The sequence below is a fragment of the Gymnoscopelus microlampas genome (genome assembly GCF_963454915.1).
Source record: "Gymnoscopelus microlampas genome assembly, chromosome: 18".
Classification (NCBI taxonomy): Eukaryota; Metazoa; Chordata; class Actinopteri; order Myctophiformes; family Myctophidae; genus Gymnoscopelus; species Gymnoscopelus microlampas.
In genome coordinates, this window is record NC_139955.1 from 20,856,866 (window position 1) to 20,871,321 (window position 14,456).

Below are 14,456 nucleotides of genomic sequence, written 5' to 3' on the forward strand. Positions count from 1 at the left end.
AATGATTTTTTTTTTTTGCACAACCCCGTTTTATTAACTTATTAACAGTTCTGTTTTTTCTTTGAAATAAAAAGTGAAAAACAAGAGTCCAACAGCCCATAGAGAATGTGCATTAGTGTCTTTATGTGTCCTACATCACAAACTACCTTCACGAGCGAGCCCGTGAGTCGAGCCCATTGGTCAAGCCATGAACTTGTGGGCCCAGACGCACAATATACCAAGGGGCCACTTGTCGACTTCTACTTCAACCGGCCCTCCCGGTCGTGGGGGCTTGATGGCCAGTTTATGAAGTCAGTCATCTATGACATCAGCAATCTATGACGTCAGTAATATGTCAGTGATCTCCATATTTGGGCAAGGTTTCAGCCTGATCGGACTGCATTTCGCTTCCAGTATACAATTATTTTTCTTTTTTTTAAGATAAATATCTAGATAAATCTAAAACAATATGTGAAAAGCCATTTTTCTGCTTGTGCACCAGCAGTGTGCACAAGACATTTTGCACTGATTGGTCCAGCGGTTTGAAAGATTAGCCCCGGACACGTATGCAGACGCACATGCACAGACAGACACTCTTATAGACGGTTCGCCTCCGAGGAGCTACGCCATAAAAAATAGAATCCAGGTAGCTTGATATTATATCAAGCAAGACTTCCTGGATTGTTTTAATACATAAACAATAAGTAACCAAATGGCGATTTGGTTCAACATGACACATTCATGTTTGTTGTAAGAAACAACAATATGATGCAACAATTATGACACAAAAAACAGACAATATGTCACAAGAACATGACACAACAATAGGGTAAGATTATGTCGCAAAAACACGACAAGACTACAACAATAGCCAGGACATTGCCATTGATGTTCAAGACATTTCCTGTGTTGTTACAGGTGTTAAACAGTTCATGCTCATGTCGGTTTTCAAATGTCAGAGTGATGTTAAAGAAGGAAGTGAGTATATGAGAGTCTGATTCCATATAGAAATATAGAGTCTGTAAACTGGATCATGCTCCCATGGTGTATTAAGAGGTTGATATACTTTATTGCACACTGTGTCGCACATCAAAAACTACAAGCTCACAACGTGTCACAGCGCTATGCTGATCGGCTATTTTCGTCGTGTGAAAGTGCTACACCGGTGCGAACAAAGTATAGGTTTAGGTTCTGGGTTGGGATGGACTACGAACAGAGTTGAGAATCACTAGGCTACTGCATGGTAACTCACCCGCACCAGTGTAGGGGTCATACATGAACACACTGTCCTCACAGTCTTCAGGCACTTCTCATGGCACATGAAGTTACACACTGAGAACAGAGGGAAGGCAAGAAAAGGCATTTTGTGATTAGCGGTGTTTTTATTCCATGGGGGTACTCTACTACTCAGAAAGTTTCAGATTTTTGTCTGATATTGGTTATTATGGTTAGAGTTTATCCCACATTCATCAAATCAGTTACACCTGGAAACTAACATAGACGTTAGAAAAATATTTCATATGCCATACAGTATACAGTATTTTCAATACAACAAATTCAATAAAATACAAATGTCAGCTAGCGAGCTTGCTGCATAATTTTTTAACCTGACAAGAGTGGATATTAAACGAGTGAATAATATGTGGACAAAAAGCACTTAATTGAGAAAATGTCTCAAATGTAAATGGCACTTATTCATGTATGTTAAATTATGCAATATTTGGTTAAAAGGTCTTTAAATGTGTATGTGTTTTCTTCCCTCATGCTGCATTACACTTCAGAGTAGTTTCTTGTAGCCAGACGTTCAGAGATCTCTACTGATGCGTCTGGGGAAATCTAAATTCCTTGGACGTGTGAGAAAACCAGCGGTAAACAAACCTACAACCCACTGCTTTGAAAACCAATCCTTATACCATTCCATATGGAGGAACGCCCTAAAGTCTTTGTACTGGTTCTTTTGATAAATAATCCTCGGTAAAGCCTATATAATAAGGAAAATAATAAAAAATGACTGTAGAACAGTTGTTAGTTCAGATCAGTCTAAACATACATCACTATGTGCACTGCAGATCTTAAAACCAGGAAAATACTTAATATGGCTTAGCCAAAGTGTCGTAAGTAAGTAAGCAGCCTTGGGAACCAGCGGTTTCCGAGCCATGTGTCCCATACTGTAGGTCAGGACTCAGGAGCCTATGTCCTATCTTCCTTGGCATGAGGCAGCTTGGTGTACAAGTATACCCCCCCCCCCCCCGTACATGATGCTAGTATGTCGCAGGGACTTACCACCAATCTAACCCTTGATACTGAGTGCCAAGCAGGGAGGCATCGGGTACCATTTCATAGTCTTTGGTATGACTCCCGACCCCGATCTCCCAGTCTCAGGGTGGACACTCTAACCACGATGTCACTGACCAAATTATATCTATTATCACAATATCGATATAATATTGATATATTGCCCAGCCCTACTAGCAATATATCTCGTAACTGTTGTAAGTAACTGTAGCTTGTAAATCTGTTATTAGGTTATTACCAGTTTGATTGAGAGCATGGCACGAACACTGCTAGGATTATGAGTGCTATTTACTACTATTGAGTACAATGTCATACAGTTTGATGACATCATGATGAGTTTACATTAAGCCGTCACATGGCTTAAATAACAATCGTATAAGGCGGCTTATCCCTTTCATTTAGGGCTACACTCATGCAATATTGCAGGCTTTAATGTATTTGTTGTTGTTTGTTTGTATATTTCTGCCTACTGCTTCTTCACCCAACATCCCCGCCAATCTCCTGTTGCCATGCCAACTGGATAAAGTACATCACGACTTCACTGCAGCTGATTGTGCAACAGAACCTTCACACACCCCCCACCAAACCCCCAAAGACCACCACTCTGCCCAGTAACAATTTGGCACACCATAATCTTTGGTAAGCGACGTGTGCATGTGTTTTTGTGTATGTACTGTATTTATACATGTGTGTGTGAGTGTGGATGTGTTTGCTCAGCATGGCAGGCTTTACATAAGTTGAGAGGTGGTCTGCCTGTTGATTCTGTCCAAATTAATTCATAGTAGCTTGTGTGGCAGCTGAAGAACAGTGGAAGGGAAGGGTAGCCTCCCCTCGGTTATTGTGCTGCTGGGTGTAGCCAAGCATCACTAGAAAGGACAATGAACCTTTACAGCAGTGGTTTTCAACGCTTTTCATATCAAGGTCCATTATTTATTTGGCATTTGAGACATGGACCATCATTTGATGAGATTTAGACTCTCAGACCCAAGAATATTTTGTTATCGTTGGATACGATTTTGTCCACAATTCCATGTTGTATATGTTGGTAGCATAGGAGAGATAACAGGCAAACGTTGATCAAAATAACAATTCATGAATTAAGTTAGGCAAATATTTAACAATAATTTTACTCTTGAGAGCATAAAATGACATGTAAGGGTCCATTTGGTTTAATTTTACACTCTCAAGAGTTAATGATCTATAAGGGTCCATTTGGTTACCAACTCTCTATCATTTAGCTGGGGACCACCTGGAACCCCTTCAAGGACCACTGGTGGTCCCCGGACCACTGGTTGAGAACCACTACTTTACAGCATTGCTCTCTCGTCTACAAGTAGGACCATGTCATTGTCATCTTATCAGAGCCATGGACTTCAAACTATCATCATCATGTGTCAAAAAGGTCAAACGACAACGACCGTGCAGCCGTAGGCTAAATGAAGGAAATGTTGGCACAATAAAACGTCTATACATGCATGGCTGTGGGGGAGAGAATAAGACTAGACACTGTGTTTTAGAGTCGTACCTTCACACAAGAACCCGATGAGCCCCCAGATGAAATCGCTGCAGTTGTGACAGAAGGTGGGCTTGGTCAGCGTCACTTTCTTGAAGCAGTGGCCGGGGGCGCTGACCTGGTACTTGGGGCGACAGCCTGGGGACGACTGGTGTTGTGCCCTTTTCTTGCCCGAAACGGGGCTGGCACCGGGGCTCTGATCCGTGACGCCAGCGCCGCCGGGATTCCCATGCTTGGCACGGCTGCATTCTGCCATGATGTCGCCTCCCTCCACCACCACCTCCAGTCCAGACATTAACTTCTACTACCGAGAGCGGACGAGTAAACAGCGAGAGTCTGCTTCGCTCCGTTCCGGGTCGTAAAACAAGCAGAGCTTCCTGCAGATCTTCTTTCCCAGGCGGCAGAAAGGCACAGCAGCAACCCCGTGTGCTACGTGGTCAGGTCTAGTCGTCATCCTACCACCAGAAACAGGGTGGCAGTGATGTTGTTGTTGTTCACTTCACCACCGCCGTGGAAGCTAATTAGCTGTAAAGTGAAAGCAGGGATTAGTCAGGTCGGCTGGTTAAAGCTCAGCAGACAACGTTCAAAAATCACATCAGTCGTGCACGTCCCCCCTCCAAAAAAAAAACATTGACGTTGATCAAAAATGGTCGAAATCTTCCCGACAGCCACCGCTGTCATCCACTGACTGCAGGCTTTGGCGACACAGGGAGTGTTTTTAATGTTAATCCACCCAGATCAACAAGTCCTTATAGTTGAATTTGTTTTCATTTTGCCCTCGCTTCGCAGCGCTAGCTTCGTTCTCATGCTTTCACACCACGTCCCAAGTCCACCTACTTCCGCTCATACATTTCCCAAACCAGATTTATCACACTTCCTTTCTCCTTTCCTTGTTTCCTTCCTCCCTTGAAGTAATAACACACTTGAATCAGGGATGCAGCCAGGCCCCTGTCTAGTCAGTCATCATTATTATACCTACAAAGTCATTAGCCGAAAAATGTGGGCAATTTGCGTAATGTTAACAGAAAAAAGACATGTCAAGTAATAATAGACCTCAGTTCCATTCCAGTGTACTGTAGGTGTAGCTATATCTCATTTTACGTTAAGTCGCACCATTGAAAGTAATAACTGAAAACCTCCCAAGATGGCGCCACCTGTCCATTGAAGCAATAGACGGGGGCGGGGCGGTCGATGTAATTCCGTTATTTTGTGAAGAATACAGCATGGCATTTTACAATAATGCTTTTACAGCAACTCTATGCTTTTATTGTTATTCTACAAAGGCTTTTTATTAAGCCTTTGTAGAATAATATTTTTTTATATTAATTAGTTCAAAGAAAACTGGAAATGAAGGCTCAGCAACAACATGGACAGCACAGCTTCGTTCTCATGCTTTCACATTGCTGAACCTCGAGCAGCGTTGCCATGTCTGCTTATTATAAGCGACTTTTGAGCTTGTTTTTCTGTAAAGTTTCTTGTAAATATTGGAAGTTGTTGAAGTGTTTTTTTTTTTTGGGCTTGTTTCTAAAGTGTAGTTGCTTATTTGGGCTTGCTTCCAAATGTTGTTTTAACTTGTTTAAACCAGTGGCTCTCAAACATTTTCATGTCAAGGACCCCCACAAATTAATATGTAGCCTATTTGTCACACGCTGACATGAGCTGTGTTCCGTGAGCAGAAATAACGGAGCAGAAATAAGACTTCCGGTTGACGATCTCTTCAGAATAAGAGTACCCTCTAGAGTAAAAAGAAACCATTGAAAATCATTGAAAAACGGTTCATTTGCACATTAAAACTATAAATTAAGCATTTAAACGAAGCTATATAACACATATTATGTTTCTGTGTAACAAAAACATTAAAACATTATCTAAATGGATAAATGCTGTTCAAAGGACTGCATAGCCTATACAAATTGGACACTGGACCGGAGACGGCTGCCGATGCCAGCACTTGTGACATACACACACGTTCAGGGAGACCCCCTCTACAACGCCACACTCTCCGCTAAGCGGGAGAGGTGTAAAAAAAAGTGTGGCGGGCCGTCCAGTGAGGTCAGAGGTCAGAAAAGTGCCCTTTTCTGCCATTTTCAGACAATAGTGGACACTGGACCGGAGACGGCTGCCGGTGCCAGCACTTGTGACATACACACGCGTTCGGGGAGACCCCCTCTACACTGCCACACTCTCCGCTAAGCGGGAGAGGTGTAAAAAAAAGTGTGGCGGACCGTCCAGTGAGGTCAGAGGTCAGAAAAGTGCCCTTTTCTGCCATTTTCAGACAATAGTGGACACTGGACCGGAGACGGCTGCCGATGCCAGCACTTGTGACATACACACGCGTTCGGGGAGACCCCCTCTACAACGCCACACTCTCCGCTAAGCGGCACAGGTGTATTTGGAAAAGCGGCGGGCCGTCCAGTGAGGTCAGGGGTCAGAAAACAGCCATTTTCAGTGCATAGACTCCACAAATTGGACGCTGGACATGAGACAGCTATTTGCCGTGGCACTTACTATTACTTACTTACAATTATAACAATCTGTTCTTGCTTACAATTGACCGCTGATCATTCAGGCTACAGTCACAATTTAACACAAAAAAATTTAGATTAATATCACAGACTGAGGTTACCTGTTGTTGTCATGTCACTGTGACGCAGTGTTCATTTTGACAGCAAATCTTTGTTTAGTTTTAGTCATAGTCTTTTGAATAACATTTAATTTAGTTTTAGTCATATTTTATTCACCTGAAATGTTTGTTTTAGTGTAGTTTTAGTCGACTAAATATAATACGATTTTAGTCGACTAAATCTACAGATGGAATGGTATGTATGATAAACCTCTTAAAACATGTATGATAATCTGTAGCAGCAGTGCCAAAATGTGCAAAAATAGAAGACAGCAACGCATTGCAGGCTTGCAGGCTTATGCAAAGGCTAAAATGTAATTAGATACCATGTTATGTAGACAGATGCCAGGCCATTGTTGACCTGGCATCCTATAGTTTGAATAGTTTCAATGTAGAGATTATGGATTTTTTTGGGGGGATAGGAAGCTGTTAGACTGATGATTCTTGGTTTACATATGATCCTAGATTACTATTTCTATGCATTTGATGTATTACCTTGCTTACTGTAAATCGCTCTGGATTAAGAGCGTCTGCTAAATGCCTAAATGCCTAAATTGTACATTGCATTGTGAGCTTGTATATCGCCTATTTTAACTATTTTAAAATAGTCCCAGTCCCACACGTACAGTCCCAGTCGGCAAAGTGTCACCTGGTACTACCAGGTGACCAATTGACACTTATTTGCACAATGTGCACTGACAAGTGATTCTGACGTATATCTGCATGCAAATCGTCTATTTTCACTATTTCAAAAATGTTTTAGAGGGGGTCTGAAAATGGCACTTTTCTGACCCCTGACCTCACTGGACGGCCCGCCACTTTTCAAAATACACCTCTCCCGCTTAGCGGAGAGTATGGCGTTGTAGAGGGGGTCTCCCTGAACGTGTGCGTATGTCACATGTGCCCCGGCAAATAGCTGTCTCGTGTCCAGTGCCCAATTTGTGAAGTCCATGCACTGAAAAAAGCCCTTTTCTGACCCCTGACCTCACTGGACGGCCCGCCACTTTTCCAAATACACCTGTCTGGCTTAGCGGAGAGTGTGGAGTTGTAGAGGGGGTCTCCCTGAACGCGTACGTATGTCACACGTGCCCTGGCAAATAGCTGTCTCGTGTCCAGTGCCCAATTTGTGAAGTCTATGCACTGAAAAAGGCCCTTTTCTGACCCCTGACCTCACTGGACGGCCCGCCACTTTTCCAAATACACCTGTCTGGCTTAGCGGAGAGTGTGGCGTTGTAGAGGGGGTCTCCCTGAACGTGTGCCTATGTCAAAAGTGCTGGCACCAACACCACTACACATCTACTAATATTTCTGTCCTCTATCTTTTTTTATGCTGTGTTTCCATGTTGTATATATGTTGTTAAATAATATACATTTTTAATGATTTGTATTGATTTTTATTACGGGGACAGAGCTCTGCTCTGTACACGTATTGTTATTGGCAGTATTCTGTCACTTCTTCTTCTTCTTCTTCTTCTTCTTCTTCTGCCACTTTTCGCAGTTCTGGCTGAACCGCGCTGTCGCTTTTTACGAAACTCGGCCATATGGTAGATGGTCATGAAAAACGATCAAAAAATAATTCTCACAATCTTTCGTCCAAAGGTGGCGCTATAGCACTCAATTGAAAATGCCAACTTTGACCAGGTACAACTCATGCCCTGTTTGACCTACAGCCATGAAACTTGGATACACATATGCGTCTCCTCATGCTGAACAACTTTCACCCTCTGACTTTTGACCTCTGACCTTTAGATCTCCCACCATTTTGAATTATATGAAAAACAGTCATTGGCTCCTAACTTCTGCATTTTTTCACTTATGGAAAATCCGTTGGAAATTTTTGTAGGCAGTGGTCCAAGGTTCAAGTGCTAAACGTTTCGTGCAGATTGCTCAAAAATCCCAGGAGGAGACAGATTTTAACTATTACAGTTTTATGAAAATTATTCATCTGTGCCTAAAACATACATGCAGACTCACATTTCTTTGAAACTTTGCAGAAATGTACAGGGTCATTCCAAATATCACTGAAACCAATCTTACTCCAATTGGCCAAAAGGGGGCGCTATAGCAATTTTTTGAAAATGCAGACTTTAAACAGGCATAAGTCATGCCTCGTTTGGCCGAAAGTCGTGAAACTTGCTTACACTTGTGCCTTGACTCATGAGGAACACACGTATCGATTTGACCATTAAGCTCCGCCCTTAGATTGTCCGCAATTTTGAGCAGTTTGAAAAACACTTAAACCCAGGATTTTTCAGCTATTTGCGTGAAACTGTATCATCTGTGTGATCTCCTTTTTCACAGTTACTTGTCTGTTGGGCCAATGGCGTCTCCCTTAAATGAATGCCTCACAATCTCAAGGTCGCCAGTTCAAGCATCACTTGATGTAGACTTAATTTAAGTTGAATTGCAAACAACATGACTGTATCAATGAATACATGTGCAAATGGTAAAGATAACCTGAAATGCTTATTTGAGAGTACGTTTTTTACGTATGACATACTTCATTCTGAAAATAGCTGATCTACAATCTCACAACTTTTCATGGTTTGTGAGCTTGTAGATCGGCTACTTTCATTAGTTTTGGTTCTGAGGAGATGTACAATTTCTTCATTGGTAAATGGCTTGTGAACGAGTGATCTTAGTGTTAGTGAAACTGGGGCTTGGTTCATGAAAGAAGGCAAGAGTTTATGATCTTCAACAGACAATATCAGCCAGGACAAAGCTATAGCACTATAGGTAGTGTTGCAGCCTATTAGTCTGAAGGTTGAGAGTTCGAATCCTGTTAATGGCAGTAGGTTGAGATGTCCAATCAAACCATTATGTTTCCATCTCTCTCTCTCATCAATCTATTGTTTCCATGTCACTCTCTCTCTCTTCAATCTATTCCGTTTCCATGTCTCTCTCTCTCTCTATTCACTGGCCCCGTATTATCGCTGCTTGCAGCTATATTTACATTTGTATTTGTATTGTATTTTAGTTTTTAAATAGGTGAGATCAACTTTATAAACCCCAAATCCTTATTTTCTTATCTCACCTGCACTATCTACTATTATTATTTGAAGCATATTTTGTGGTCTCTTTTATCATTGTTTATTTGTTTCTGCAATAAACAATATTATATCATCATCATTTTCCAAGAGTGACCTGGCCTAGAGTCAGCATTATTACAACAATGGACAAACAATACAAAAACAATACATATACGTAACACACACAAATCAATATCCAGTTAAAGTGCAAAACAGTGCTAAGTGCACATTTAATGGGGGTCAATAGCCAATTTCAAACTGGAACAACCTGGCACTTAGAAGTGATCTAGTATAAGCCATTTAAAAAGACATACTGTACATCATAAATGTATTTTTTAAATACAATTGTGTCTTTTTTTTTTAAACTTGCCACTTAAAAGTGTTTTAGTATGAGCCATTTAAAAGGCATACATCATAAATGTATTTTTAAAATAGATTTGTGTCTTTTAAAAAACATAAAAAATGTATGATCTTATTTTGAAGGCAGCCGGAAACCTTATTTCTGCTAGCTCGAAAACCGGAAGTCCAATTTTTGCTCACGGAACGGAGCTGACATCTAGTGACTGCCTGCAGCATATTCTATCATGGAGAGGAACGGAGAGGAGGAGAAGGAATCATGGAGGAGAAGGAAGAGCAGGAGAGAATTGGAGGAGGAAATAGTAGGGAAGCCACGAAGCCAAACAAATGTCAATATTGTTTTTATTTCTAGAGCAGTTACAATTTGTTGACATTTGCTGCTGTCAAATGAGTCATTTGGGTACATGTTAGTGTAATTATGTTACATTGACACTAGATGTCAGCCTAGAACAATGAAAACAAGTCTTTAAATAGTTTAAATTTGTTCCATAGTATTTATTACTGGTGCCATTTCGGTTTACTTTCAGTATTTTTGTAATTCTATTATAACAGAATACTTGATATTGTTCTTAAACAACAGCAAGATTAACACTATCTATCTATCTATCTATCTATCTATCTATCTATCTATCTATCTATCTATCTATCTATCTATCTATCTAACTATCTAACTATCTATCTATCTATCTATCTATCTATCTATCATATCATATCATATCATATCAGTCTGACGAAAATGACCATCACAAGCCTGCATGGTGATGACTCCTGCATGAGATAGAGCATATCTAGCACACAGACAAATCAGGAGTGTTAACTCTGAAAGCGTAATTTGTTACACTTTCAGAGTATGATTCTATGTATCACCCCCGAATTTTACTGCATACACTCAAATTCAGCTTGAGGGTTGCTGGTAGCCTATACAAAACTGCTTGAGCAAGGCATTTATTTCAAGCAACATAGTAACTTAAAGATGTTTATGTTCCAATTGTATTATTTGCCATAGCCTATAACGTTATAGTGTTTCTTTAAATACATTATGTGTATATTGAATAAATAAATATAGGCCATATATATTTATATATTTGTTTGTTTATTTGACATGAACAAGCTGCCTAGTGCCTACTGATGATGTCACTGATTGGCAGGTTTCTGAACTGTCTATAGCCCCTCCTTTGAGATTGAGCAGACAGAAAGGGTGCCATCTTATAAGGAGTATTAGTGGGGAGTCCGGACCAATTATAGGTTAAAATGAGTAAAGTGGTTCTTTAAGGTGGAGAGGCGTCTGACAATTTGTTGGCAGTATTTCAACAAACAATTTGTTGGTAGTAATTAAGTCTGATAGAATGTTTAATCATTAATACAGTATTAATTATACATTATAATGAATAAGCATATTGTATTCATTTTAATCTAGTGGAGTATTAATAATACTCAATGAACAAGGAACATACTGACCTCTAGCCTTTAAGTAGCATCTTCACAATGGCGTATACTTTGAATAGGCAACACATGGGCCTACACATATTAATGGCACAGCGTGCGTGCACTTATGTGTATAGGGAGATTGTGGAAATCAGTGTCACTGATTGAGAGTTTCTGTAGGATGATGAAGTAAAGTCTTATCAGCTGGATTGTACAAACTGGGAAAGTAAAGTCATCCAACTTGCATTCTGTGCTTAGACCCCATGTTCCTTCTTCTTCATCTTTGGGCTAATTCCCATCGGGGGGCGCCACAGCGGATCATCTGTTTCCATCTGCTTCATGTTGTCTGCCCAGGGCCGGCTTAAGACTTTGTGGTGCCCAGTGCTTGGACCTGGTTTTGTGCCCCCCGGGACCATTTTGTCAGCGGGGGGCACCAAAAAATGACGTTTTAGCTGTTATATAGCACTGTTTTAGCGCTCCTTCATCAGCAGCCACTGCTTCTACATTTCTGCGCTTTTCGACGATAGTTCTGTCTTCTTTCACTTTCTCCACGAATGCGCTGTCGGACTAACGTACTGCACCCCCCCCCCCCCCCAGGTTGGGGCCCTGTGCTTCAGCACCTAAAGCCCGTCCGTTAAGCCAGGGCTCAACATGCATCACTCCAGCCACCTGCATGTTCACTCTCACTGCATCCATAAACCTCTTTGGCCTTCCTCTTCTCCTCTTGCCTGGCAGCTCCATCTTCAGCATCCTTCTCCCAATGTACCCCTCACCTAATGTAATGTAGCCTAGTCATTTCTGATCTTGCTTGTTCCACTTATGCCTAATTCATGCACCGTTGTACGAGGGTGTCATGCGCCGAAACAGATGATGTTGGCCTACAAGGCAGCTTACAACGGCTTTGGCAGGCATTCAAGTGATCTGCTGCGGCCTCTAGCCCTGCCTGCGTCTCATTGCCTTGCCTAACTTCTCACCGTCTTTTTCTTGAAAAGGTTTCAAGAAAAAAGTATGCAAAAGTACATCTACATTATTTTTTTAAAAACAATGCATTGCTGTATTAAAATTTAGGAAAATGTCCCCCAAAAATTAAGATTTTCCATACGTTTTCAAAAAATATAAATAATAGTGGATAATAGTACATCTAAAAGATCACAACTCATCGTTGTGAATTGTGAACTTGTAGATCTGCTATTTTCACTGTATTTTATTTGGTTAATGCATAACATACTTTTTCCCTTCCTATAAGTGCATGGATGGAGTCAAAGGTATACAATATTCGTCGAGTTAATGTCATAAGTGTCCAAAAATGTCCACTTGTATAGTCCAAAAATACAAATACTCAATTTAAGTGCAGATACTCAAAAACAAATGTAGCCTATTCAAGTAATTATAGGCTATATGTGCCCACCACTGCTGCTACAGCTTAATCATTTGGAGAAGGAAAAAAAAGAATGTATCCCCACCAGAATGGTTACTGAATATTATGCTGCAAAAGCTTTATGGTAAATATTAAATAGCCTATATAACATATAATAAAAATAATAATTTCAAAGAAGCACAGAATGTCTGAAAGATATAATTAATAAATGAATTAGTATTCAATAAATAAATACTATTTGCGTTTTATTTTATTTGCATTGCATTATAATCTGAGACATCACATGCGGTTTGTCCAATCAGTTTATAGATGGCTAATTATGGCGGTTATTTTCAAATTATGTGACGCTCGAGCAGTCAGTGCGCGCCAAAAACATCCGACCTACAAGCCCACAGCGCGTTGTATCATACCTCTATGGTTGTATCCGCAAACACACTGTGGCCTTGTAGGTCTGATATTTTCGGTTCGCGACGGCGTTGTGCGACTTAACCTGGCGTCAGTCATGTAACTTGTTCTTTTGTGCAGAGACTGACGCAGTTCTTCCAAAATGAAAGGAAAAAATATAATGGAAGAAGAGAAGGCGAATTTCATTTTAAAAGTTTTCTCTGATTTCAACAATTTCTTTAAAAAAAAAAGAAAAACTTGGATGGATGGAGACAAAATCAACTAAATTCTAGTGACATTAAGCTTGTGACTGTGAGAGTTATTTTGGGAGAGAGAGGCACGATGCCTGCTATGTAGACTATGAGGTATAATATATGAATTAAGTAGCTAGTGATATGCCTATATCTGAGTTATTGGGCTTCAGACGTCGGGAAACTGCTGATCTGAACTTTGTTCAGTGGTTGCTGAAGTAGGCCTATTGGACACTTTACATGCAGAAGACAAGGTAAGAAATTGAACTATTACTTTTCTACTCTGGTTTTGCATAAATAATTGCATTATAGACCTTTTTCATGGCAGCCAATTGACAAAATAACAAGGTGACAGGTGTTAGGCCTACTTACAATGATGACAATATCAGCAGCATGCTGACACTGTTTGGACGTGTCATGAATGGAATGCAAATAATTATTACAATTTTGACATTTTAATTAATAGCCTAAATCAGATTTTCCAGTAATTGTTAAAGAACACGTGGGTACTTTCATTAAGCTCAAGCTACTCCCTTCCAAGTAGGCCTGCTACAATATGTGTCTTTGAAATGTAGCCTAATGGAGTGAAAGTCATATGTAGGCTATCCAAAAATACAAATGCTCAAGTAAAGTAGTTACTCAAAAGTGTGCTTAAGTAGGCTACAGTAGTAGTGTAGGCTAGGCTACTCAAGTAAATGTTTCGTTCTGAATATCACTTGCTTGAAGGCTCGTCTACAGTACACCAGTAGGGGTCACTGTAGCTACTATATCCACTGCTGTTTGGCTCGCAGCAAAAATTGCAGTGCACTGCTAGAGCAGCAGCAGAGGAACCATAGAGTTGAGAGGAACACTTTGCCAGTATAAACGGGTATACGGTTTAACAGGTAAACAACGGTAGCCTATCTATTCATGTATTTATTTTCTTCCACCAATTGGAGGAATTTGTATGTTTAGACCTGACATAACTGAGACTGAGAGAGAGGAAACCCAGGCCCATATTTGGCCCATGTGATTAACAGGATGAACTAGCCGCTTAGACAATTATGTATCCAAAAAGTCACATGTCCAATCTCCACATTATGCCTATTATTCACCAGACACTGAACACTAAATGCTGTTTTCTCAGAATAGGGAGGGTTCAAGGTTAATGTACCAAAAAAAAGTTCCTGTCACACAAAGATTGGATGCCCCCCCTGTAATAACTCTGAGGACCCCCTAGGGC

The 14,456-nt window shown here is 40.6% G+C and overlaps 1 protein-coding gene across 1 annotated transcript in view; it reads right to left on the reverse strand.

The window, feature by feature from the left end:
• The window catches only part of dgkq (diacylglycerol kinase theta), a 36,320-nt gene extending 31,676 nt beyond the window's left edge, over window positions 1–4,644 (reverse strand). Inside the window, exons 1-2 of the mRNA XM_084041969.1 lie at window positions 3,800–4,644; window positions 1,232–1,311 (exon numbers count right to left, since the gene is read on the reverse strand). Of these exons, the coding sequence (XP_083898095.1) occupies window positions 1,232–1,311; window positions 3,800–4,082 (363 nt within the window). The 5' untranslated portion in view covers window positions 4,083–4,644. The remainder of the gene's footprint in view (window positions 1–1,231; window positions 1,312–3,799) is intronic.
• Window positions 4,645–14,456: the final 9,812 nt, after the last annotated feature.